Source organism: Chrysemys picta, chromosome 11 (assembly GCF_011386835.1).
Source record: "Chrysemys picta bellii isolate R12L10 chromosome 11, ASM1138683v2, whole genome shotgun sequence".
Lineage (NCBI taxonomy): Eukaryota > Metazoa > Chordata > Testudines > Emydidae > Chrysemys > Chrysemys picta.
Genome location: NC_088801.1, coordinates 1,177,902 through 1,200,816, shown reverse-complemented (window position 1 = coordinate 1,200,816; position 22,915 = coordinate 1,177,902). Strand labels below are relative to the sequence as shown.

The window sequence follows — 22,915 nt, the reverse complement described above, 5'->3', positions numbered from 1 at the left end:
CCTCTCTGTGCCCTTGGGGTCCCTGCGGTCCCTGGTGCCCTGCGAGCGCCGTGCTCTGTACGTCCTGCGCAGGCCTGGCATGCTGGGCCGTGCCGGCTCCCGGCAGCATGTGTGGGGTGCCCCGGCACGGGGTGGCGGGCGCGGGGCGTGCGCCCCGCTGGAGGCTGCCGGCCCTGCTGCATTGGCCTGCGCAGAGGCAGGGTCCGGGCGCCAGCGCCAGCCGGGTTGGAGCTTTGCTCTTGGCATCGGCCGCGGCGTGAGAGTGGCTCTGACCCGCTGCGCGGTGCCCAGGGGAAGCGGGGGCGGCTGCTGGGGGGGTGCCCTAGCGAGGGGGGGGGTGTTCCCGGGGCTGAGTGGGGGGGGCACAGCTGGTGCTGCTGCAGGTCCTGGGTGGCAGGGCCTGACCCGCGTGGCAGGCAAGGTGGGGGGATGGGGGGCCCCTGTTCCGCTCCCTGCCTCTGCTTGGACATCCCCGGCCTTGAACCGAGCTGGGGCCATCGGCGGGTGCTGGGCCCTGCCGCGCCCCTGGGACTGGGCCGAAGACTGCAGCTGCCCGGTGGGGCAGCTCCTGCCCCATGGCTCCAGGGCTTGGTGAGCCCCTGGGCACGCTGGGCGAGCCGGGTGGTGCGTTGTTCCGGGGCCTCTCTCCAGGGGGGCGGCGTTTGCCCGAGGTTTCCTGGCCCCCCTTTCGGGCGTTGGGGGGGCGCAGGAACTTGGCAGCAGCGATTCCAGGAGCCTGGCCAGCCCGGAGCCGAGGGAACCGCTGGCGCATGCAGAGCTGCAGCCGGCTCGGGCTCCGCTCCGCGCGGCATTAATTCCCGGGAAGGGGAGGGAGCCCTAATCCCTGACAGCTGCTGCTTCGCACGGATCAATAACCCTTTTCACTTTTCCCGCTGCTTGTTCCGCGGGGAGCGCCATCGATCGGGCAGCTCCTCCTGCCGGCTTCCTCCCTCCTCGCCCCTGATCGCGCAGCCGGCAAGGGAGGAGGCAGGTGGCCCGCGGCGAGGGCACGGGCGGCACGGCCGCGAGGAGCCAGCGGATTTGCACCTCCCAACTTTGGGAGCAGGAGCCGCGCGGCAGGGAGGCGGTTAACGTCCAGGAGGATCTACAGCCGGGGGATTAGGAGGGGCTGCTCTGCTGGCCGGCGTCTCCGGCTCCCCGTCCCCGCTCCCGCCCGGGGCTGCTCCTCTCCTGGGGCAGGAACTCGTGGGCAGGGGCTGCCAGGCCCCGGCGAGCGGAGCTGCCAGCGAGCGGCAGCGGCAGCTGAGGCCGGCAGTGCTCTCTGCTCTCCTTGGCATCACTTTGCCGTGGCCGAGCTATTCTAACAAGTGGCTGGAGCAGCACTTTGGAGCCCGGCGGGGCTCGGTTCGGCGCGGTGCCCCTGCCCGGGGGCTCCGGTCGCTGCCCGCTGCCTCCGCTCGCGCCGGGCTGCACGGGGAAATAACGGTGACATGTCTTGAATGATTAAGTATTCCCTGGATTGTATTAGCACATGCTGCCTGTGTCTGCCGGGTCTTAGCAGCGTTCAGCGGAGGCAGAGGCAGGGTTATTTGACAGCTGTATTTGTGCTGATAAGCGAAGGCACAAGGAGACGATCGACTAGTGAGACAAGTGGGAAGCAGCAGCGGCTAGGAGCGCCGGAGAAGGGCTGTGCTTGCCTTGGCGGGTGAGGTGTCCTGCCCCAGAGGAGGCTCTGCCGTGCCCGTCCCCGGGTCTGGCCGGGTCCCCGCACCGGGGGCGAGCTCGCTGGCTGGGCACGGTGGGCGCGCCGGCCGCTCTGGGCAGATGCCGATTGAGATCGTGTGCAAAATTAAATTTGCCGAGGAGGATGAGAAGCAGAAGGAGGAAGAGGAAGGGGACAAGGAGAGTCTGATCGAGGAGCCCAGCCGCCCGCGCACCCGCGACCTGGCCACCTTCGCTGGCACCAGCACCCTGCATGGCCTTGGCCACATCTGTGGGTCAGGGCGCCTGGGCGTCCGGCAGACCCTGTGGGCGTTCGCCTTCCTGCTCTCGCTGGCCTTCTTCTTCTCGCAGGCGGCCCGCTCGGCGCTGCTCTACCTGGAGCGCCCGCACCTCACGGCGCTGGACGAGGAGGCCGCCCGCGAGATGCTCTTCCCGGCCGTCACCATCTGCAACATCAACCGCTTCCGCCACTCCGCGCTCTCCGACGCCGACATCTTCCACCTGGCCAACATGACCGGGCTGCCCCCCAAGGACCGCGAGGGGCACAGGGCGGCCGACCTGCTCTACCCCGACCCGGACATGGCCGACATCCTCAACCGCACCGGCCACCAGCTCGACGACATGCTCCAGAGCTGCAACTTCAGCGGCGAGAAGTGCTCCTCCCAGAACTTCACCGTGGTGAGTCCCCGCCTGGCTGGAGGCGCCTGGCCCCGGGCGCTGGCACCTGCTGCTCCAGCGTCGTCTGCTCGAGTTTCCCTCCGGGTTCCCCGAGGAGAGCCCTTCCCAGAGCTCTGTCCAGGGGCCAGGCTGTGCTGGGGGGGGGCTCTGGGCCCCCCGGATGGAGGGGCTTGCAGAGCTGGTGCCAGGGGGAGCTGAGGGGTGGCTGGATGCTTTGGGAAGTTGCAGTTCGTTGCCTTGCTCTGGTCTGTGGGACCCTGCTCAGTGCCTGGCTGCTCTCTGGCCGGCCGGGCTGGGTGGCACTGGGGTCGCCAGGCAGCACGGGGGCAGCCCCCAGCACTGGGGCTGGCAGGGGGTTCGTGAGGAGAGACACCCCACGGGGTGCCAGGGTCACACGTGTGCTTGGAGTACCCGAGCAGCTGCTGCTCCCAACGTGCCTCCGTCTGCCCCGGCAGCCTGCCCGGCCCTGGGCTGGCCCCTTCCACGCGGGGCCCGAGGGCCCAGGCCGCTCCCCAGGTGCTGGTCCAGGCAGCGCGGCCCCAGCCGGGGCTAGCGCAGGCGCCGGAAGACCCAAATCCGCGCTGTGCTTTGGGAAATGAATGTGCTGAGCGGGCGGAATACCTGATGGGACCTTTGCCGCCCGTAATGACTCTGGAAATGAGCCGCTTCCCTCCTGCGGCTGCCACGCGGCCTGATCCTCACTCCCGGAGCAGCGCTGCCAGCTGCAGCCCGCGCCCGGCTCGGGGAGGGGAGGCTGCAGGCACCAGGGCGCAGGGCAGCGGGGCTCACCCAGCACCATGAGGCCAGAGCTGGCCAGGGGAGATGCCATCTCTGTGCAGTGAGGGGGGGGAGGAGAGGGGGGCTCTGGGGAGGGCAGGATGCTGCCCCTCTCCCTGGTGGGTGTTGCGGGGGGCAGAGGGGGTCGTGGCCTGTGTGGCTGTTGGGCAGAGGCATGAGCACAGAGCTGGGAGCCGGGAGCCCGGCGCTCTGATCCCCTCTCTGTGCCTTGGCTCCTGGAGCGGGTGCGGGGCTCAGACCCCTGTCTCCTCACTGCCCCCGCCAGGGTCCCTGGGCTGAGTCTGCGGAGGGGGATTGAAGGCCGGGGCTGTGCCAGGATGGGGGGCTGGAAGTGAGGCCAGCACAGAGGGGAGGGGTTGGCTGTGGGGCTGCCTGTCGCTGGAGGGCTTGGCTAAGCGCCGGGTCCCACTGAGCCCTTCGAGGCAGAGCCCAGGCTCCCTGGGGCCAAGCCGTGGGCCCCGCTGCTGGCGGTGTGGGGTGGCGGGTTGCTGTGTGGGGCCGTTTCTAAGCAGGGTGCCATGGGGAGGGACGGGTAGTGCCGGGGGGTGGGTTTTGGGGGCCCACTGGAGGTGTGGGGCTGGTGCTGGGGGGAGGGACGTATGGGGGGGAAGAGCCAGGCACTGCTCCTCTCCCCCAGCTTGTGCTGGGGTGGGCACAGGACTCCTGGGTTCTCACCCCACTCAGCCGCGAGAGCTGGTGTGAGTGCGTCCCAGCGGAGGTGGGTTGGAGCAGTGCTCTGGCCAGGAGCTGTGGGGCAGCAGTGGGGCTGGCTCTCTGCCTGGGGCCTGGCCCTGTGTGCTCTCCTGGGGGGCAGGGCTGCCCCTCGCTGTGCCCGGGCGCTGGGCCCTTTACTGCAGGCAGCGAGTTGGAAATCAGCCTCTGGCCCGTCACCAGCCTGGTTCTTTATGGGCCGGCACGGGGGGAAAATCCCGGCGTAAGCAGCTTCCGAGTCGTAAAGCCGGGCCGGGCTGTAAATCTCCCGCTGGCTGGGGCGGGCAGAGCCGCAGCCTGGTTCCCTGCAGCTGGACTGCGGGTCCCCCTGCGCTCCGGCGTGGGAGAGATGCAGGGGCCCGGGCACCCACCCCCGCCTGCGCTGCCCCCCGCCCTGCCCAGCGGCTCTTCCCAGCCTTGGCGTGGGCAGCGGGGGGGCCCGTGTCTCCGGTGGGGCCTGGGGTGGAGGAGCAGGGAGCCCGTGGTGCTGGGAGTCGCCGTCACGCTCCAGCGGGCGGTTTCCTGTTCTAGTCCTTGGCAGCGGCTGGGACGGGGGCTGCTGGGCTGCCCCGGCCTGATCCTGGGGTGTGGCCCAGTCCTGCCCGAGCCCAGCGCAGTGACCATAGCGTGTCCTGAGCGCTGCCCCCCCAAACGCCCCGCACAGGCGGGCGGCTCCGGGGCACCGAGTCGGGGCACACTGGGCCAGGCCCTGCGGCAGGCTGCGAGGGTGGGGACACGGTGGGGGAGGGGTCGTTCCCTGATGCTGGCAGGGGCTGGTAGCCAGGCTGCCGCGTGGGCGAGCGGGCACTGGGCAGGCGTGCGGGGGGGCTGTCGATCTCTCCCTGTCCTTGGCAGCTCCCCACCCCCACTGCGCCGCAGCCCGACGGGTGGGGGGCAGGGCCCCTCCCCGGGGGCTGGCACCGTTCATGGCCCCCCCAGCGCCTGGAGCCTGCAGGAACAGCCTGGGCAGGGCCGGGGGGGCAGAGCAGGTGGGGGCGGATGGAGGAGCCCCCAGCCTGGCTGCGGTCACCCCGTGCGCCTGCCGGGCGATCGCTCGCTGCCTCGCGCGCTCAGGCTGGCGGCTGTTCTGAAAAGCGAAATCCCTGTCAAAAGCCTTTTGTCTCGGCTCGGCCCTGCGAACCCGGCCCCGGGGAGCTGGCAGAGCTTCCGCCGCAGCTGGCAGGATCCGCCGAGCCTGGCACAGACCGGCCTCCGGGCAGGGGCCTTCGCGGGGCTGGGCTCCCGGGCGCTGGGCTCAGCCTGGAGCCGCCGGGTCGGGGCCGGGGGAGTTCCCGGGGCCCGGCGGGTCTGCGCTGCTCTAGCCGGCTGGGGTGTGGGGCAAAGCCTCCAGGATCAGGCAGCTAGAGAAGAAAAGGAGCAGACAGAGCCAGGCACCAGGGCCAGGCCTATGGAAATGCAGGGGACAGCAGGGGCTGCGGGTCGGGAGTGAGGGCCACCGGCAGAGCTGGGGGGCTGCGGGTCGGGAGTGAGGGGCACTGGCAGAGCTGGGGGGCTGCGGGTCAGGAGTGAGGGGCACTGGCAGAGCTGTGGGGCTGTGGGTGGGGAGTGAGGGGCACCGGCAGAGCTGGGGGCTAGCAGGGGCTACGGGTCAGGAGTGAGGAGCACCAGCAGAGCTGGGGGGCTGTGGGTGGGGAGTGAGGGGCACCGGCAGAGCTGGGGGGCTGCGGGTTGGGAGTGAGGGGCACCGGCAGAGCTTGGGGGCTGCGGGTTGGGAGTGAGGGGCACCGGCAGAGCTGGGGGGCTGCGGGTCAGGAGTGAGGGGAGCCAGCAGAGCTGGGGACTAGCAGGGGCTATGGGTCAGGAGTGAGGAGCACCGGCAGAGCTGGGGGGCTGTGGGTGGGGAGTGAGGGACACCGGCAGAGCTGTGGGGCTGCGGGTCGGGAGTAAGGGGCACTGGCAGAGCTGGGGGGCTGCGGGTCAGGAGTGAGGGGCACTGGCAGAGCTGGGGGCTAGCAGGGGCTACGGGTCGGGAGTGAGGAGCACCGGCAGAGCTGGGGGGCTGTGGGTGGGGAGTGAGGGGCACCGGCAGAGCTGGGGGGCTGCGGGTTGGGAGTGAGGGGCACCGGCAGTGCTGTACGGGGACGCTGTTGGACGGAGGCATCAGGCACTAATCTGGGCGATCGAAGTTCGTCCCTGTGTGACGCTGGGTGAATCCCTCCCCCTCTGGGCAGTGGGGAGGCTGTGGGGAGCTGGCAGGACTCGGGGTCCCTGGGGACGTCCGGAACGTGCTGCGGGAACGTGGGGTCAGTGTGACCCTGCGCCTGTCCTGTGGGTGCTGCCGAGGGGCAGGCGGGGGCAGCGCCCTGGTGTGGTGGGACGGCCGGATCTGAGAGCGAAGGTGCCACCTGCCGGCAGCAGCAGTCAGCCGGCAGAGCCCCGAGCTCGCCCTCCGTGTGTCAGGCGGGAAACCCCCTGCTCGGCGGCTGCCATCCCCGGGGCTGACGCTCTGACCAGCCTGGAGACCCCCCGCTGCTTGCTGGCGCCCAGGCCGCACCTAGACACTGGGCAGGGAGGGGCCCGGTTCGGCCGTGGGCTGGGGCCTCCCCCCTCCCCGTATTTCCTGCGTGTTCGTTCCTGGCTCTGACAAAGGCGCCGTTTAACTCCCCCGGCTAATCAGCGGCTCCCCCCACCACAGGCCTCTCACTGACCTTTCCGCCGGAGCCGCCTGCCACAAATGTCTCCGTGCCCGGCTATTTTTACTCTGGGTAAGTGGCTGGGCTGCTCCCCCCGCGCAGGGGCCGATGGCCAGCGCAGGGACAAGCCGCTCGCTGCACACGACGGCCGCAGCTCTCGGGGGCTGAGGGCCTCAGTGACCGGTGCGGCGAGCGTGGGCTGCAGAGAGCCGGCCCCGGCCACAGGGCCTGGGCCAGCCTGGGGGCCCCCCCAGCCAACCCCTGCGGGCTTCTCCTGCGCTCGGCCCTGGGCCCTGCGGGGCAGAGGGGCCTGGCCCAGCCTGGGGGAGCCCGAAGCCCGTCGCTGGGCTGGCAGAGCTGCCCGGTTAGCCTCTCGGGGGCTCCAGCGGCAGCAGCTCCAAGGGGCCCAGACCAAGCGCCCACTCTGGGGGGTCCGGGCCAGGTCTCTGACTGCCCTCGGGCCTGGGCTGCAGCAGGGGAGGGGGTAGCCCAAGGGTCCCCGACTCCCCCTGCACTGCCCCCCGAGGGTGCCCGGCGCCCACCAGCTGGTCGTTACTCCCCAGGCACAGCCGTCCACACAGGCCAGCCCGGCCCAGGGGTGAGGGACAGGCCCAGCTGCCCCCAGTGCCCGGCACCAGCCGGAAGCCTGCGGGGCAGAGCCGGGGCGAGATCCTGGAGCAGCAGGACCCAGCGGGACGGGCACTTCCCCTTTGGGACAGCCCTCCCCCCGCCTCCAGCCCCAGCCCTTACCCCAGCCTGCCCCCCCACCTGCCTCCAGCCCAGCCCCCCCACTTGGCCCCCAGACCCCAACCCAGCTCCTTCTCCCAGACCCCCCCTGCCTCCAGCCCAGTCCCCCCACTTGCCCCCAGTCCCCAACAGGCCCGTTCCTATCCCCCGCCCCACACAGAGCTCCCTGGGACAGAGACCTGCATGCAGCCGTTGGCAGCCCTTGTGAGGGGGGCCAGGTGCCCGTAACCCCTGGCTGGCCACGCAGGGCGCGGGGCGCTGGGCTGAACAGGGCAGGACCCGCGGGTGCAGGTGCTGGCAGAGGAGGGCAGCCCTGGGGCTCGGACGGGGTCTGATTGTCCAGGACGGGAGCGGCGGGGAGGCTGGAGAACTGAAGGATCCTTCCTGGGAGAGACCTCGCCATAGGCGCTGGGCGTGGTTCTGACCCCGTCTGGTTCTGCTGGGCACAGCCCGGATCCCGGCCCCCCCTACCCCTCAGCCCCCTGCCGCCCAGTGCAGCCAGCGCCACACGCGCTGCCCCTGCTTCCCTCCCGGATACGAGCCCCCCTACCGCCCAGCAGGGCTGCCCAGGCAGTGAGCACACAGTGCCGGCAATGCGAGCCCCACAGCAGCGGGGCTGGGACAGGAGCAGCGACTAGCTACAGAAAGCTGGGATGGCAGGGGCTGCGGGTCAGGAGTGAGGGGCACTGGCAGAGTGGGGGGACAGGGCTGGCTGTGGGGGCTGCGGGTCGGGAGTGGGGTGCACCAGCAGAGCTTTGTTTGGGGGGAGCCCAGGGCTGGCTGTGGGGGCTGCGGGTCGGGAGTGGGGGGCACCGGCAGAGCGGGGGGGGGGACAGGGCTGGCTGTGGGGGCTGTGGGTCGGGAGTGGGGGGCGCCGGCAGAGCAGGGGGGGACAGGGCTGGCTGTGCGGGCTGTGGGTCGGGAGTGGGGGGCGCCGGCAGGAGCGGGGGGGGGACAGGGCTGGCTGTGGGGGCGCCGGCAGGGCTGTGTTTGGGGGACCCCAGGGCCATGCCGGGGGGCAGGGGAGCGGCGGGGCTGGCGGAGCTGCTGGCAGTGACGAGATCCGATCACGGGAGCAGAACACTCCTGTGCTAATTACATGTAATGAATTGACTGTAAAAGCTCTTCGGCGCTTATCTGGGTAATTTCATGTCAGGCTCTTAGTGAGCCGGCCTGGGGGGCCGCCGGGGCCTGGGCAGGGGCAGCTGCTGGGGGGCGGCCGGTGCCTCTCGCCCGCCCCATCGCCGTGGGGGCGGGGCCTGTTTGGTTAGCTCCGCCCGCTGCCACACTGGGGCGAAGGGCACCCCCGGGCCCGGCCTCCCCATTTTGCCCCATGTTCCTGCCCCCCGGGCCGGACCCCCTCGCACCTTACAGGATGGACAAAACCATTGGCTGACGCCAAGGGATGCCCCGCCCCACTGTGGGGCTGGCAGATAGGGAGGGGGCTCCTCGCCCCACCTTGCCCTCGCCCTGCTCCGCCTCGCCCCCTGCCCCCGCCATGGCCTGGCCCCCTGGCCCCTGCCCCACCTTGCCCCCTGCTCCCACCCTGCCCCGCCACACCTCGCCACCTGTCCTGCCCCCACCTCGCCCCCTGCCCCCACCATGGCGTCACCCCCTCACCCCACCTTGCCCCCGCCCTGCTCCGCCTCGCCCCCTGCCCCCGCCATGGCCTGGCCCCCTGGCTCCTGCTCCACCTTGCCCCCTGCTCCCGCCCTGCCCCGCCACACCTCGCCCCCTGCCCCACCTCGCCCCCTGCCTCCACCATGGCATCGCCCCCTGGCCCCCACCTCGCCACCCGTCCTGCCCCCACCTCGCCCCCTGCCCCCGCCACGGCTTCATCCCCTGGCCCCACCTCGCCCCCTGCCTCCACCATGGCGTCGCTCCCTGGCCCCACCTCGCCACCCGTCCTGCCCCCACCATCGCCCCCTGCCCCCGCCATGGCTTCAATCCCCTGGCCCCACCTCACCCCCTGCCCCACCTCGCCCCCTGCCCCCACCGTGGCGTCGCCCCCCTGGTCCCACCTCGCCCCCGCCCTGCTCCGCCTCACCCCCTGCCCCCGCCACGGCCTCATCCCCTAGCCCCACCTCGCCCCCGTCCCCTGTCCCCCCACCCCTGCCACTGCCTCACCCCCCGCTTCGCCCCCATCCCTGCCCCGCTCCCTGCCCCCGCCCCATGCCCCACCCCGCCCCCTGCCCCCGCCACGGCCTCGCGGAGCCAGGGGTGACACGCGGGGGTCGGGGGGGCATATCTCGGTGTCTGATGGTCCTGGCTCCCGTGGTACCGCAGGGGGGTTGCGACAGGGCTCGGTGCCAGGATCCCGGGTGCTGCACTGGGGAGGGGTGGGAGCAGGGGCGCTGCGGGCCGGAGCATCCTGGCACTGGGGGTGCCGGGCGCAGCCGGGCCGTGCTGCTCGGAGGGAGTGCGGGGGGGCAGGGAAGCCGTTGCTCGGTGCCAGGGTCCCTGGGCACGCACCATCAGGAGCTGTTCGCACCACGGGAGCGTGTGGAGAACAGAAGGTTTACGGAGCTGCACTAAATGACGAGAATGGTTTGGAGCCATAAAGAGGGACGGTTTTATGTCCCACGCCCGCACCCAGCGCTGCCGTTCTGCCATTGCGGAGACGGGGCGTTATTTATAGACGGCAGCGTGCGCGAGGGAGCCGCGGGAGAGCTGAAAGCCAGCCAAGGCCCCGCGCTTCGCTCAGCCACTCATTTCCCGGGCAGCTGCCGTCTACACTTCTCACCCATTACAAAAAAATTAACAAGTTTGCAGCCAGTCAGGTGGAAAAAACAATAATTGTTTGAAGCCGGATTTCCCCCTTCCCCACTGACGAGTCGCCCGCGGGGAGCGCCGCCGGGCGCAGGCAGCGCGGGAACGGCCTTGGAGCAGGCTGGAGGAGCCAGATTGGGCTGGGGGTGGGTGGAGGGTAAGGGGCATGAGCAGAGGGGGGTGTTCAGGGCTGGGACAGCCGGAGGCTGCGGGTGGGGATTGAGGGGCATTGGCAGGGCTGCGCCAGTCTCCCTGGCTGCGCGGTCGCGCCCGCTGCACGCCTGCGTGTTACGTGGCAATTGCTCGTTTGCTGCATCCTGGGGGTCGGTTTGTGCTGGCAGCAGCATGCCCGCGGGCCGCTCGCCCAGCTCTTGGGCACCGGGGTGTTGAGAGCAGAGGCCACTGGGGGCGGCAGGACGGGTGCCTGGCACGTCTCCCGGTGAGCACGTGACCCAGCCGCGTCCCCCATCACTCCCTCGTGGGGGGGCCCGCCCCGCTGCAGGCCCGGGTTTCCCGCACAGGTTCTGTGACGCGTTTCTTTTGATCCTCGGGGGACTGTGGCGGGAGCAGGTGCAGGGCTGGGCCCAGCAGCGCGAGCTCTGGGGAGGGACTCGAGTCCCCAGCCGGACGTGGTGCTCGTGCTGCGGGTGTTGCTGCAGGTGTTGGTGTTGCTGCGGGTGTTGGTGTTGCGGCGGGTGTTGGTGTTGCGGCAGCTGTTGCTGTGGATGTTGCGGCGGGTGTTGGTGTTGCGGCGGGTGTTGCGGCGGGTGTTGCTGCGGGTGTTGGTGTTGCAGCGGCTGTTGCGGCGGGTGTTGCTGTGGATGTTGTGGCGGGTGTTGCTGTTGTGGCGGGTGTTGGTGTTGCTGTGGGTGTTGCTGCGGGTGTTGCTGCGGGTGTTGGTCTTGCTGCGGGTGTTGGTGTTGCGGCGGCTCTTGCGGCGGGTGTTGCTGTGGATGTTGCGGCGGGTGTTGCTGTTGCGGCGGGTGTTGGTGTGGGTGTTGCGGCGGGTGTTGCTGTTGCGGCGGGTGTTGGTGTGGGTGTTGCGGCGGGTGTTGCTGTTGCGGCAGGTGTTGGTGTGGGTGTTGCGGCGGGTGTTGCTGCGGGTGCGGCTGGTCTGGATGCTCCAGAGGCGGCCGCACTAGCAGCGGGAGGGGGGGTGAAGGCACTTGGCCAGGTCACGGTCGGCAAAGCCCTGGCCTGGCGCCCGGTCCCGTGGACACAAACACACAAGTGCCCGTGCCAAGGGGCCGGCTCAGTCGGCACCAGGACGCTGGCCCCGGCCCAGACGCCCCCCACAACTTCTCCATTTAGACACTGACAAAAACAAGTTGTATGTCACGTTCCCGGTGCTAGTTACCAGCCTCGTGTCTTGTACCTGCTCGTTCGAACGAAGCATCGTCATCCGTTATCCTGTCACCTCCGGATCTCCCGGGGCCCGGCGTGTCCCTGGGCCGGCCTGCAGGTGCCTGACAGATCGGTGTGCGCCGGGCACCCGCTCCGGCCAGCCACGTGCTGACCGGGGCCTGGCTAAGAGCTGGCGCCTTCCTGTTCGGCCCGGGGCCTGCAGCCTTCTGCGTCTGAGCTGAGAGGCCGGGATCCCTGAGCATAAGCCAGGGACGCCCAGCGGCTCGGCCTGGGTTAGCTGGCGTATCCCAGCAGCGTCTGTCACCTCTGGAACCGGCCGGAGCTCAGCTGGGGACGTTGACCTGCTTCCACCTGGCAAATCGCTCGCTGGGTTCCTGTCGCAGGGCTGTCGGGGGGACGGGGAGAAACCTGAACATTGGATTATTGGTGTCTGTCACGGACTCACAGGTCGTGCCCACTCTCGGCCCCGTACAGCCCCTGCGGGGACCCCCTTCAACGCGACAGCCCTTCTCGGGGTCCACTCTCTCCCAGGGTTAGGTCCCTCCACCTCCTGGAGCCGCACCTCTCTGAGCCTTAGCACGTCTGTCTCTGCCGTGGGCCCCCTCAGGGAGTCCCCTCGCTCTGGACCCCCCTCGCCCCTCCCTGTTCTCTAGCCCAAAGCAACTCTCAGCCAGCGTAACACAGGAGGTTTATTGAGCGTTGAACCCAGCACAGGAAACTCTCAGGGCCTCAGGCCTGGCCTCCCTCAGCCCAGCACATCCCAGTCTCCCTGCATCCAGGTGGGCTCTGCCTGCTCCCCCTCTCCAGCCCCGAGCCCCCCTGCTCCCAGCTGGGCCTCTGAGATCCCCGGCCCCAGGCCCCGCCTCTGTCCATTGTCTTCTCTCCAGGTAAACAGGGTCATAAACCGGGCCTCCTCTCCTCTCTTCTGTCCTCTGGCCTCTCTGGCTGGAACTGGCTGGTCAGGTCACCGGGGTCCTCTCTCCGCAGCCCATTGTCCCCCCACTGGCCAGAACCAGCAGCGACTCTGAGCTGGGTCTCCGGGTCGCCAGGTCACCAGTCGCTGGGGTGTCCGTTCTCCAGGCCATCGGCTGGGGTCCCAAAGTCCCTCTCCGGTCCTGTGTAACCACAAACTCCCTCTCCCCTCCCCTCGTTAAACCAGTAACACCCAGGGGCACTGAGTCCCACCCCCTCTGTACCAACAAACTCCCTCTCCCCTCACCTCGTTAAACCAGTAACACCCAGGGAAACTGAGTCCCACCCCCTCTGTACCAACAAACTGCCTCTCCCCTCCCCTCGTTAAACCAGTAACACCCAGGGAAACTGAGTCCCACCCACCCCCCCGCATGCAAACCATTGGAAAACCAAGAAAATCCCCCACTTTATCACAGTGTCTGGGCCCATCTGTCACAGAGGCTGCTCCCCTGGGCGGCGAGACAGATCCCCAGCGCACCCCGGGGACTGCCTGGGACTTGGGGAGGGACGCACCCGGCGTGAGGCCTGTCAGAGCCAGGCCCCTGATTAATCACCAGCCTCCCCGGCCCTCCCCGGCCCTCCAGCGCACGGCTCATTAGCACTTTAATTCCTGGCGCCACTCGCTGAGGGCAGCTGATTGAACTCGGTGCGTCTCATCTGGGGAGCAGTAATCAGCCGCAGCCAGGGACAACAGCCTGAACGGGGAGCTGGGGGGGGGGCAGCCCCGGGGATGGTGCTGGGGGGGGCAGGGGGCATCTGGCCCCGACAGGGCTCGTGTGTGAAATGTCAGGGACGGGGAGCTCCAGCCAGAGGCCGCAGGTGTCGTCTCACCGACGGCGGGAGCGCGGCTCGGGGTGGGCACACGCGCTGTCCTGCTCGCTGGCGTGACTGGCGGCCGGCTCTGCGCAACCAGGGCTGTGCCAGGCTGCCAGGGGGCTGCGCCGTGGGCACGGCTGGGACCTGCTGGTGCTGCCTGGGCAGCTCGCAGGTGTGGCGTGTGGCTGGTGAGCGCAGGACCAGGCAGGCTGAGCTGTGACCTGTGTGCTCTTGTCCAGGGCTGGGGCGGCCTGGGGCCCCGTGTTCCCCACGGGCGCGGCGACGGGCAGGTGGCCAGTCTGACCGGCTCCTGGGCACAGAGCTGGCCTCTGCCTCCCGGCACTGCCCAGAGACGGCCTGGAGCCACCGCGCCCACCCGCCTTGGGGCGCTCAGAGCTGGGGCGGGCTCGTCACAGGGAGCTGGGGGGACCTGGATCCAGCTTAGCCCTGGGCCAGTCCCTTTGGTGTCTGTCTCTGTGGGGCGAGCTCCTGGCCGACTGCCACACGCCTCCCTCCCTCCCCGTGCCCCACGTCTGGAGAGCCCAGTGCGAACGGGCTGGGTCGGACTGTGGGGTGGGGCGGGGCGGGGTCGCTGCATCTCACTGCTTGGGGATAACGCTCGACTGCCTGGGCCTCGCTGCCCCACACCACTCGCAGGGGAGTGTGTCCGTCGCTGAGCTGTGTATGCAGGTGGGTTGAGGATGATCCAGGGGCAGCGGGGAGATGGGGGGGTCTGCGGGGGCAGTGGGGAGATGGGGGAGCGGGGAGATGGGGGGCAGCGGGGGCTGTGAGTAGATGGGGAGCAGGGAGATGGGGGGCAGCGGGGGAGCAGGGAGATGGGGGGCAGCGGGGCAAGATGGGGGGGTCTGCAGGGGCAGCGGGGCAAGATGGGGGAGTGGGGAGATGGGGGGCAGCGGGGGCTGTGAGTAGATGGGGAGCAGGGAGATGGGGGGCAGCGAGGGCTGTGAGTAGATGGGGGAGCAGGGAGATGGGGGGCAGCGGGGAGATGGGGGGGCCTGCGAGGGCAGCGGGGGAGCAGCCAGTCTGGACCAGGCGCACCCGGCTGCAGCAGAAGGGGGAGGATGCCCTGAGCGCTGACAGCAGCAGCCCCCCCGGGCCGTGCCCTGGAACAGGGGCCAGGAGCCCTGCCGAGAGGGGGCGGTTTCCAGTTCCTGCTCCGGTAGCTGTTCCCTCCCCCCCCGGCAGGAGCGGTGTCACGGAGCCAGCGCTGCTGTCAGCGCGGTGACAGGGCCGCGCTCCACTGCCCAGGCGTCTCTAGCGAGTGTCTCCCCGGCGGGCACCGGCCAGCGACCTGGCACGGATCCCCCCCCCGCCCCGCCAGGGTTCAGAGCATCCCTGTGACAGCCCCCCCCCCCCCCCGACTCCATCGGCTCCTCCGTCCGGCCTGCCAGGGCAGTGGGGACATGACACTTCTTCGAGTGAGGGGTTCAAGCCACAGCCAGGCGGCCCCACTGGTCCAGCCCGGGATTCACCCCGACCATCTCCCAGCCCCGACCCACAGACCCCTGCTACCCAGCCCTGGGCTCTGCCGGTGCCCCTCAGTCCTGACCCGCAGCCCCCTGCTGTCAGCCCAGGCAGCCCTTCGCCCCGCACGTCCAGGGTGCCCCTCAGCTGGGCATGGGCCAGGTGGGGTGAGGGTGCTGGGGGCGCAGAGAAGGCCAAGCTGCACCTGCTTCGATGCAGCCCCCAGACCCTAAAAGGTGTGTGTGGGGCGATCTGTGGGACAAGGGCCCCAGGCGGGGCGGGGGAGGGGCTGCGTCAGGGGCTGTGGGGGGGCCCTGGGCTGACTGAGCACAATCCCCCTCCAGGAGGCAGCTAGTGGCAGGGGGGGTCTGTGGGCATGGCGGGGGGGCTCGCTGCTGCCTGCCCCCCCGCCCCCACTCCCTGCTCTGGCTGCGCTGTGGAGGGAAGATTTCAGAGTAGCAGCCGTGTTAGTCTGTATCCTCAAAAAGAACAGGAGTACTTGTGGCACCGTAGAGACTAACACATTTATTAGAGCATAAGCTTTCGTGGACTACAGCCCACTTCGGATGCATACAGAGTGAAAGGACGGAGGGAAGGACGGTCACAGGCTGAGGGCCTGGGGGGGGCCTGGCAGAGCCTGTCACGGCAGATGTGCCAGGCTGTGCCCGCAGGGTCGGCTCCGGCGTCTGTCGCTGCCCCAGGGAAGGGCCTGGACACGCAGGTGGCTCGTGGGTCGCTGGGGGGGCTCTGGCCACGGTTGATGTGGATGGGATGGGATCTCTGGCGCCCGCCTGTCCCTGGAGTGCCTGCGGCTACTGCTCCCAAGGGAGAGGGGACAGGTCCCTGGGGCCTCTGTTCCTGCAGCTGCTCCCACGCCCCCTCCCCGCCCTACTGCCCCCCCAGCCACACTGCCCCCCCCACACCCACTCTGGCCATGCTGCCCTACTGCCCCCCCAGACACTGCCCCCGGCCACGCTGCCCCGCCCACAGACCCACTCTGGCGGGGAAGGAGATGCCGGATCTCTGGCTAGACCTGTGAGCGGCTGTTTGTGGCGGCGCTCGGGTCCCTCTCTATTAATCAGAGATCGGCCACAACGACACGCGCTAATTACGAGCGAGAGCCTTTGTCTCGCAAGCCTGATTGTTCTCGGAGCGACACCCCCCCCAGTGCCGTGCCGCGGGGGTGGGGGGGTTAGCGGCTGATCCGGCCAGGCCCGTCTGGGCCCATTGCCGCCCGTTGGGTCCCGGGGCCGGGGCTGGGCGGCAGCGCGGGGAGGTGCGGCAGCGACGGCGCGTCGGAGACATGGCAGGGCCGGGGCCGGCGGCACAAGGGGCTCTGGGGTGTGGGGCGTCCTCTGCTTCGCAAGATGCTCTTCACAGGGTGTTTTCAGGTCCCCTCCCGCCGCGCTGCTCCCCGACATCGGTTCCTTATCGCCTGACACGGCCTTAATCAACTCCCTAGCCTGATAACGCGCCGGCTCCCGCCAGAGTCCGGCTCCGGGAGAAACCTGCCACAGAGACTGGCTGGCCCGGCACTCGGCACAAACCCCTTCGCCAGCAGAGAGCCCCCGGCCCAGCCCTGCGACATGCACATTGGCAATCGGAGATCCAGGGCGCGGGTTGCTAATGGCCCTGTTACTAACGAGCCCCTTCCCACTGGGCTGGGAGAGCCACCCCGCTGCCACTCCGTGGGCCCACGCTGTCCCCCCGGCCCCCTGCCCTCCACCTTGCCCCCCAGCCCTCTACCTCCCCATGCTGTCCCCCTGGCCCCCCAGTCCCCTATCCCCCCATGCTCGGGTGACCCCTAGGCTCTGGAAACGTGGGGGGCAGGGCAGGGCCTTGCGCTGTTTGGGGTCCACATCTTCCCCTCTGGTGTCTCCGCCTCCCCCTGCCCCCAGGTGGCCACCTAGTCCGGGAGCCCCAGTGCAGTGCGGAGCCTCCCCCCCCAACCGGGGTCAGTCGCAGGTTCCTGACCCCCCCCCGGCATTGGGGTGCCTGGCTCGAGTGGGTCTCACGGGGCCCTTCCACGGGAGTCTCCGTCGCATTGCCAGGGGCTGCCGGGGAGGGGCTCCTCCGGGCGGGTGGTTAGTCGGGGGGTCCCTCGGCTGATCCTCTGTGCTGGCAGCACATTGCCCCCCCGGGTCCCGCCCCCCCGGGGATCCCTGCCCCCATCCCGCCCTCAGACGGGGGCTGGCTCCACTCCCAGCTGCCCCGCACTGACGTCTCTGGGGCTGTGGGGTCAACCCCTGCCTCGTGTCCCAGCAGGGAAAGGGCTCGGCAGGGGGCCCTGAGACTGAGCTCCCCACCCTGCCCCCCGCAGGACACTGGGCTGCACCCCCCAAGTCCCGGTGTGGAGCCGCTCTCAGCGCAGGCCCCTCCCCGCGGGGCGCCCCATAAACCCGCCCGGCTGTGACTGGAGCCGAGCTGCCAACGCGCCGTCAGCGAATCTCTCCCAGCGCAGATGGGAGCCACCAGCCGCTGCCGACGGCCCAGGGGGGCTGCCAGGGCCACGCGCGGCTGCTCCTGGTGCCAGCGCAGCACTTCCCGCCCGCCCCCCCTGTGCCCCCTTCTGCCCCCGCCCACCCCCATTGACCGTTACCGATTAGCTCCATGAGGGGCCGGGCCGGGGGAGGGGGAGGGTGTGTGCAGCACCGCTCCGGGGCAGCACAGGCCCCGTGACACAGGGCCCGGCTGGGGGGATGCAGGCCAAGAGCGGCCGCAGCCCCACGCGGTGAGTGAACGGCGCCCGCCTGGGGCCGCTTTGCAATGGGGCCCTGTCCCAACAGCAGACCGGCCACGCCAGCCGCTCCCTGCCCCAGGGTCAGGCTGTCTGCGCACGGACCCCAGTGTCGCCCGGCCCGCACGGCACTGGGACGGGCGTGTGTGTGTCGCCACCAGCTGGAGGGGCCAAGCCCTGTGTGTGTGTGTGTGTGTGTGTGCGTGCGCACATTGCCCCCTGCTGGAGGGGCCTGGCCCTGCATTTGTGTGCGTGTGTGTGTCTCTGTGTGGGTGTGTGTATGTGTGCGTGCGCATTGCCCCCTGCTGGCGGGGCTGAGCCCTGCGTGTGTGTGTCTGTGTGTATCTCTGTGTGTGTGCGTGTGTATGTGTGTGTGCACATTGCCCCCTGCTGGAGGGGCTGGGCCCTTTGTGTGTGTGTGTGTGTTTGTGTGCATTGCCCCCTGCTGGAGGGGCCAAGCCCTGCGTGTGTGTGTGCGCGCGCACATTGCCCCCTGCTGGAGGGGCCGGGCCCTGCATATGTGTGTGTGTGTGTGTCTCTGTGTGGTTTGTGTATGTGTGTGTGCGTGCGCATTGCCCCCTGCTGGCGGGGCCGAGCCCTGCGTGTGTGTGTTTGTGTGTCTGTGTGTATCTGTGTGTGTGTGTGTGTGTGTGTGTGTGTGTATGTGTGTGTGCCCATTGCCCCCTGCTGGAGGGGCTGGGCCCTTTGTGTGTGTGTGTGTGTTTGTGTGCATTGCCCTCTGCTGGAGGGGCCAAGCCCTGCGTGTGTGTGTGTGTTTGTGCGTGCGCACATTGCCCCCTGCTGGAGGGGCCAGGCCCTGCATATGTGTATGTGTGTGTGTCTCTGTGTGGGTGTGTGTATGTGTGCGTGCACATTGCCCCCTGCTGGCGGGGCCGAGCTCTGCGTGTGTGTGTTTGTGTGTCTGTGTGTATCTGTGTGTGTGTGCACATTGCCCCCTGCTGGAGGGGCCGGGCCCTGCATATGTGTGTGTGTGTGGGTGTGTCTCTGTGTGGGTGTGTGTATGTGTGCATGCGCATTGCCCCCTGCTGGCGGGGCCGAGCCCTGCGTGTGTGTGTTTGTGTGTCTGTGTGTATCTCTCTGTGTGTGTGTGTGTATGTGTGTGTGCACATTGCCCCCTGCTGGAGGGGCTGGGCCCTTTGTGTGTGTGTGTGTGTGTGTGTTTGTGTGCATTGCCCTCTGCTGGAGGGGCCGAGCCCTGCGTGTGTTTGTGTGTGTGTGTGTGTGTGTGTGTGTGTGTTTGTGTGCATTGCCCCCTGCTGGAGGGGCCGAGCCCTGTATGTGTTTGTGTGTGTGTTTGTATGTGCATTGCTCCCTGGTGGCGGGGCAGAGCCGTGCCCTGCCTGTGTATGTGTGTGTGCACATTGCCCCCTGCTGGCAGGGCCAAGCTGAGCCCTGCGTGTGTTTGTGTGTGTGTGTGTGTGTGCACGCGCATTGCCCCCTGCTGGAGGGGCCGGGCCCTGCGTGTGTTTGTGTGTGTGTGTATGTGTGTGTGTGCGCGCACGCATTGCCCCCTGCTGGAGGGGCCGGGCCCTTCGTGTGTTTGTGTGTTTGTGTGTGTGTGTGCGTGCACGCATTGCCCCCTGCTGGAGGGGCCGAGCCCTGCGTGTGTATGTGTGTTTGTGTGTGTGTACATTGCCCCCTGCTGGCGGGGCCGAGCCGTGCGTGTGTATGTGTGCGTGCACGCATTGCCCCCTGCTCGAGGGGACGAGCCCTGCGTGTGTTTGTTTGTGTGTGTGTGTGTGCATGCACACATTGCCCCCTGCTGGAGGGGCCGGGCCCTGCGTGTGTATGTGTGTGTGTGTGTGTGTGTGTGTGTGTGTGTGTGCGCGCGCACGCATTGCCCCCTGCTGGAGGGGCCAGGCCCTGCATGTGTATGTGTGTTTGTGTGTGTGTGCATTGCCCCCTGCTGGAGGGGCCGGGCCCTGCGTGTGTATGTGTGTTTGTGTTTGTGTGTGTGTGCATTGCCCCCTGCTGGAGGGGCCGGGCCCTGCGTGTGTATGTGTGTTTGTGTGTGTGTGCATTGCCCCCTGCTGGAGGGGCCGGGCCCTGCGTGTGTATGTGTATGTGTGTGTTTGTGTGTGTGTGTGTGTGTGTGTGCGCGCACGCATTGCCCCCTGCTCGAGGGGCCGAGCCCTGCGTGTGTATGTGTGTGTGTGTGTGTGTGTGCGCATGCATTGCCCCCTGCTGGCGGGGCCGAGCCCTGCGTGTGTATGTGTGTTTGTGTTTGTGTGTGTGTGTGTGTGTGCGCATGCATTGCCCCCTGCTCGAGGGGCCGGGCCCTGCGTGTGTTTGTATGTGTTTGTGTTTGTGTGTGTGTGCGTTGCCCCCTGCTGGCGGGGCCGAGCCCTGCGTGTGTTTGTGTGTGTGTGTGCGTTGCCCCCTGCTGGAGGGGCCGAGCCCTGCGTGTGTTTGTGTGTGTGTGCGTTGCCCCCTGCTGGCGGGTCCGAGCCGTGCGTGTGTTTGTGTGTGTGTGCGTTGCCCCCTGCTGGCGGGGCCGAGCCGTGCGTGTGTTTGTGTGCGTTGCCCCCTGCTGGCGGGGCCAAGCCGTGCGTGTGTTTGTGTGTTTGTGTTTGTGTGTGTGTGCGTTGCCCCCTGCTGGCGGGGCCGAGCCGTGCCCCGCGTGTGTATGTGTGTTTGTGTGTGTGTGTGTGCGTTGCCCCCTGCTGGCGGGGCCGAGCCGTGCGTGTGTATGTGTGTTTGTGTGTGTGTGCGTTGCCCCCTGCTGGCGGGGTCGGGCCCTGCGTGTGTATGTGTGTTTGTGTGTGTGTGTGCGTTGCCCCCTGCTGGCGGGGCCGAGCCGTGCGTGTGTATGTGTGTTTGTGTGTGTGTGCGTTGCCCCCTGCTGGCGGGGTCGGGCCCTGCGTGTGTATGTGTGTTTGTGTGTGTGTGTGTGCGTTGCCCCCTGCTGGCAGGGCCGAGCCGTGCCCCGCGTGTGCCAGGTGAGCGGGGGAGCCGGCCCCAGCCCTGGCGGGCGCTGCTGCCCCCGGCGCTGGCTCGGTGGCGCTGCCTGCGCGGGGCCGGGAGCGGTAATGAGATGGATGCAGCAGAAGGACGGCGAGATAAGGCACCCGCGCTGCCCCGGCAGATTAAAGGCTGGGATTAAGCAGGCGGTGCCAGTTGTGCTGCCTTTTTATCTCGCTGCTTCTCCCGCCATCCCCGGCAGGGACCTTCTCAGAGCTGTCAGCAGAGGAAATTGCTTGTTAACCCTTTGGGGGCGAGCGCAGGCTCCTCCGGGCCGGGCGCCAGAGCCCTCCCCAAGCCGCTGCCTGCCAGGAACAGTCACTCGCCCCCCCTGTGTGCGGGTGCCGCTCTGCCCCCACAGCCGCCCCCGCTAGGGTGACCAGATGTCCCGATTTTATGGGGACAGTCCCGATATTTGGGGCTTTTTCTTACATAGACTCCTATTACCCCCCACCCCCGTCCCGATTTTTCACACTTGCTGTCTGGTCACCCTAGCCCCTGCACCAGCCAGGCAGGGCCGTCCCAGGCCCTGCCACGCTGCAAACTGCCTCGCAGCAGTGCCCTGGCCGTGCCGCGTCTCCCCCGCCCCGGAGACCGGCCTGCAGCTGCCCCCATTTCCCTACAGCGGGGCCCAGGAAGGCGAGGCTGGCACAGGGGGGCCTGGCCCCTTTCACCAGCCACGTCAGATGGGAATGACATCCCGTCACGGCCAGACGGTGCCCTTGAGGTGACAGGCTCCGTGCCCACCCCCGCGCCGAGCCAGCTTGTGACACAATCGGGGACATGGGAACCTCACCCCCCTGCGAGTCCCGCCGAGCCCTGGGGATAATGAAATCTTGTGGCAGTGAGTTCCACAGGCTGTGCGTTGTGGGGGAGCTAGCCAAGAGTGCTCCATTAGCCTTCCAGCATGTGAGCAGGGCCCTTCAGTCGCCTCCCGAAGGGTAGCGCAGCCGCTCTCTGCCCCTCCTGGGCACCCACCTTTACCCATCCATGGGAACCTCCACCCTTCCCCATTCCTAGGGCTCCGGGCGTAACCTTCTGCGGGCTTGTGGGGCTTTCCCCAGTGAAGGAAATCCATAACCACGAGTTATTAACAGTCAGGAGAACAGACGCACGCAGTGCTCACCGCTCCCAATAAGGCAGAGGAACTTTTCCTGCTGGCCCGTCAGGCTCAGGGCGTCCGGGGCTCCAGGTTCTGCGCGGTGTCATTGGCAGGTGTTGAGGTCTGGTAGCTCTGATCTCGGGCTGTGTCCTGGAGCTGGGTCTCAAGAACTTCCTTTTGGGGCCCAGTTTACAGAGTGAAACATGGGTCCCGCTTTGCTGTACCAGCACCGGGCCCTTCACTAGAGTCTCACAGAACAATTCTGGGCCCGATCCGAACCGCCTGACACAATTCACCCAGCACAGCCCCTGCCTGCATTGACTTCAATCTTGCCAAATTAATTATGCAACAGCCAGAAACACTCAAAGAACCGGCCGGGCCCCCCAGCCACACACCAGAGAAGCGGGGATGGGAAAGGCAGAACAATCGCAGTAGAGATTTCACATCACACTGGTGCTCAGTGGTTCCTTGCCAGACACAATCATCATCGTTTTCTGTAAACCTCTTAAGCTGCGTTTCCCTCTCTGGGGTGGAGTGGGGGTGGGGGGCTCTGTTAGGACGGGAGTCTCCCTACCAGCCCCTATTACACTGTTCGGTGTCGTCTAGGGGGAATGTGAGGATGTGACTCTCCTTTCTTAGGGCTGCTGCAGCTACTAAAGAAAAAGGCCTCAGGCCACATGTCCTGCCCCTCCCCTGCCTGGCTGGGCCCTCCGCCCCCCCCCCCCCCCCCCGTTAATATATATTGACCCCCGCCTGCCCTGCCCGGAGCCCCCGGGCTGGGAGGGAACCTGCCTCTGCTGCGGGTCTCTGGGCCGGTGCTGGGTCCAGGGAGACCTTGGCCCCGGGGAGTCTGTCCCTCGCCAGGCGGGTGGGCAGTGCCGAGCCATCGGAGAGCCCAGGCCCGTTCCCGGCTCGCGTGCTGAGATACTGAGTTGATCGGGCAGAGCAGCGCAGGGCTGGCGCGTCCCGCTGGCTCCGGCATGTTGCCATCATGTAACACACATGAGGGACGCGTGTGCCTGGCACACGGCTCCCAGGGCCAGAGGAACGAGAGACAAGGGGAATCTGCGTAGTGGGAGCATGTGCCTGTCAGGGAGTGTGGGGGGACACAAGGCCCTGCACCCCGGCTTCCTGCGATTCCCCATGACTCTCAGCCAGCCAGTAAAGCAGAAGGTTTATTTGGATGACAGGAATACAGTCCAAGACAGGTCTTGCAGGCACAGACAACAGGACCCCCTCGGTTAGGTCCATCTTGGGGTTCCAGAGGCACCACAGCCCCATTGGGGGGTCAGAGCCCCATCTGGTCTCCCCTCCATTACACCAGCCAGCTCCTGCCCACTCCAACTCCCTCCAGCGTCTCTCCCCTGGCTCCTCCCCCGGCCTTTGTTCAGTTTCCCGGGCAGAGGTGTCACCTGG

The 22,915-nt window shown here is 68.4% G+C and overlaps 3 protein-coding genes across 3 annotated transcripts in view; 2 read left to right on the top strand and 1 right to left on the bottom strand.

Moving 5' to 3' along the window:
• The window catches only part of LOC135974102 (uncharacterized), a 13,324-nt gene extending 6,716 nt beyond the window's left edge, over window positions 1–6,608 (bottom strand). Inside the window, exon 1 of the mRNA XM_065560421.1 lies at window positions 6,540–6,608. The gene's annotated coding sequence lies outside the window, so the exon portion shown is untranslated. The remainder of the gene's footprint in view (window positions 1–6,539) is intronic.
• The window catches only part of LOC135974103 (uncharacterized), a 102,804-nt gene that overhangs the window by 68,700 nt on the left and 11,189 nt on the right, over window positions 1–22,915 (top strand). The gene's annotated exons all lie outside the window — the stretch shown is intronic.
• On the top strand, window positions 461–22,915 carry ASIC4 (acid sensing ion channel subunit family member 4). The gene has a single exon (XM_065560423.1). It carries the CDS (start codon window positions 1,786–1,788, stop codon window positions 2,557–2,559), a length of 774 nt encoding a protein of 257 aa, XP_065416495.1. The 5' UTR covers window positions 461–1,785; the 3' UTR covers window positions 2,560–22,915.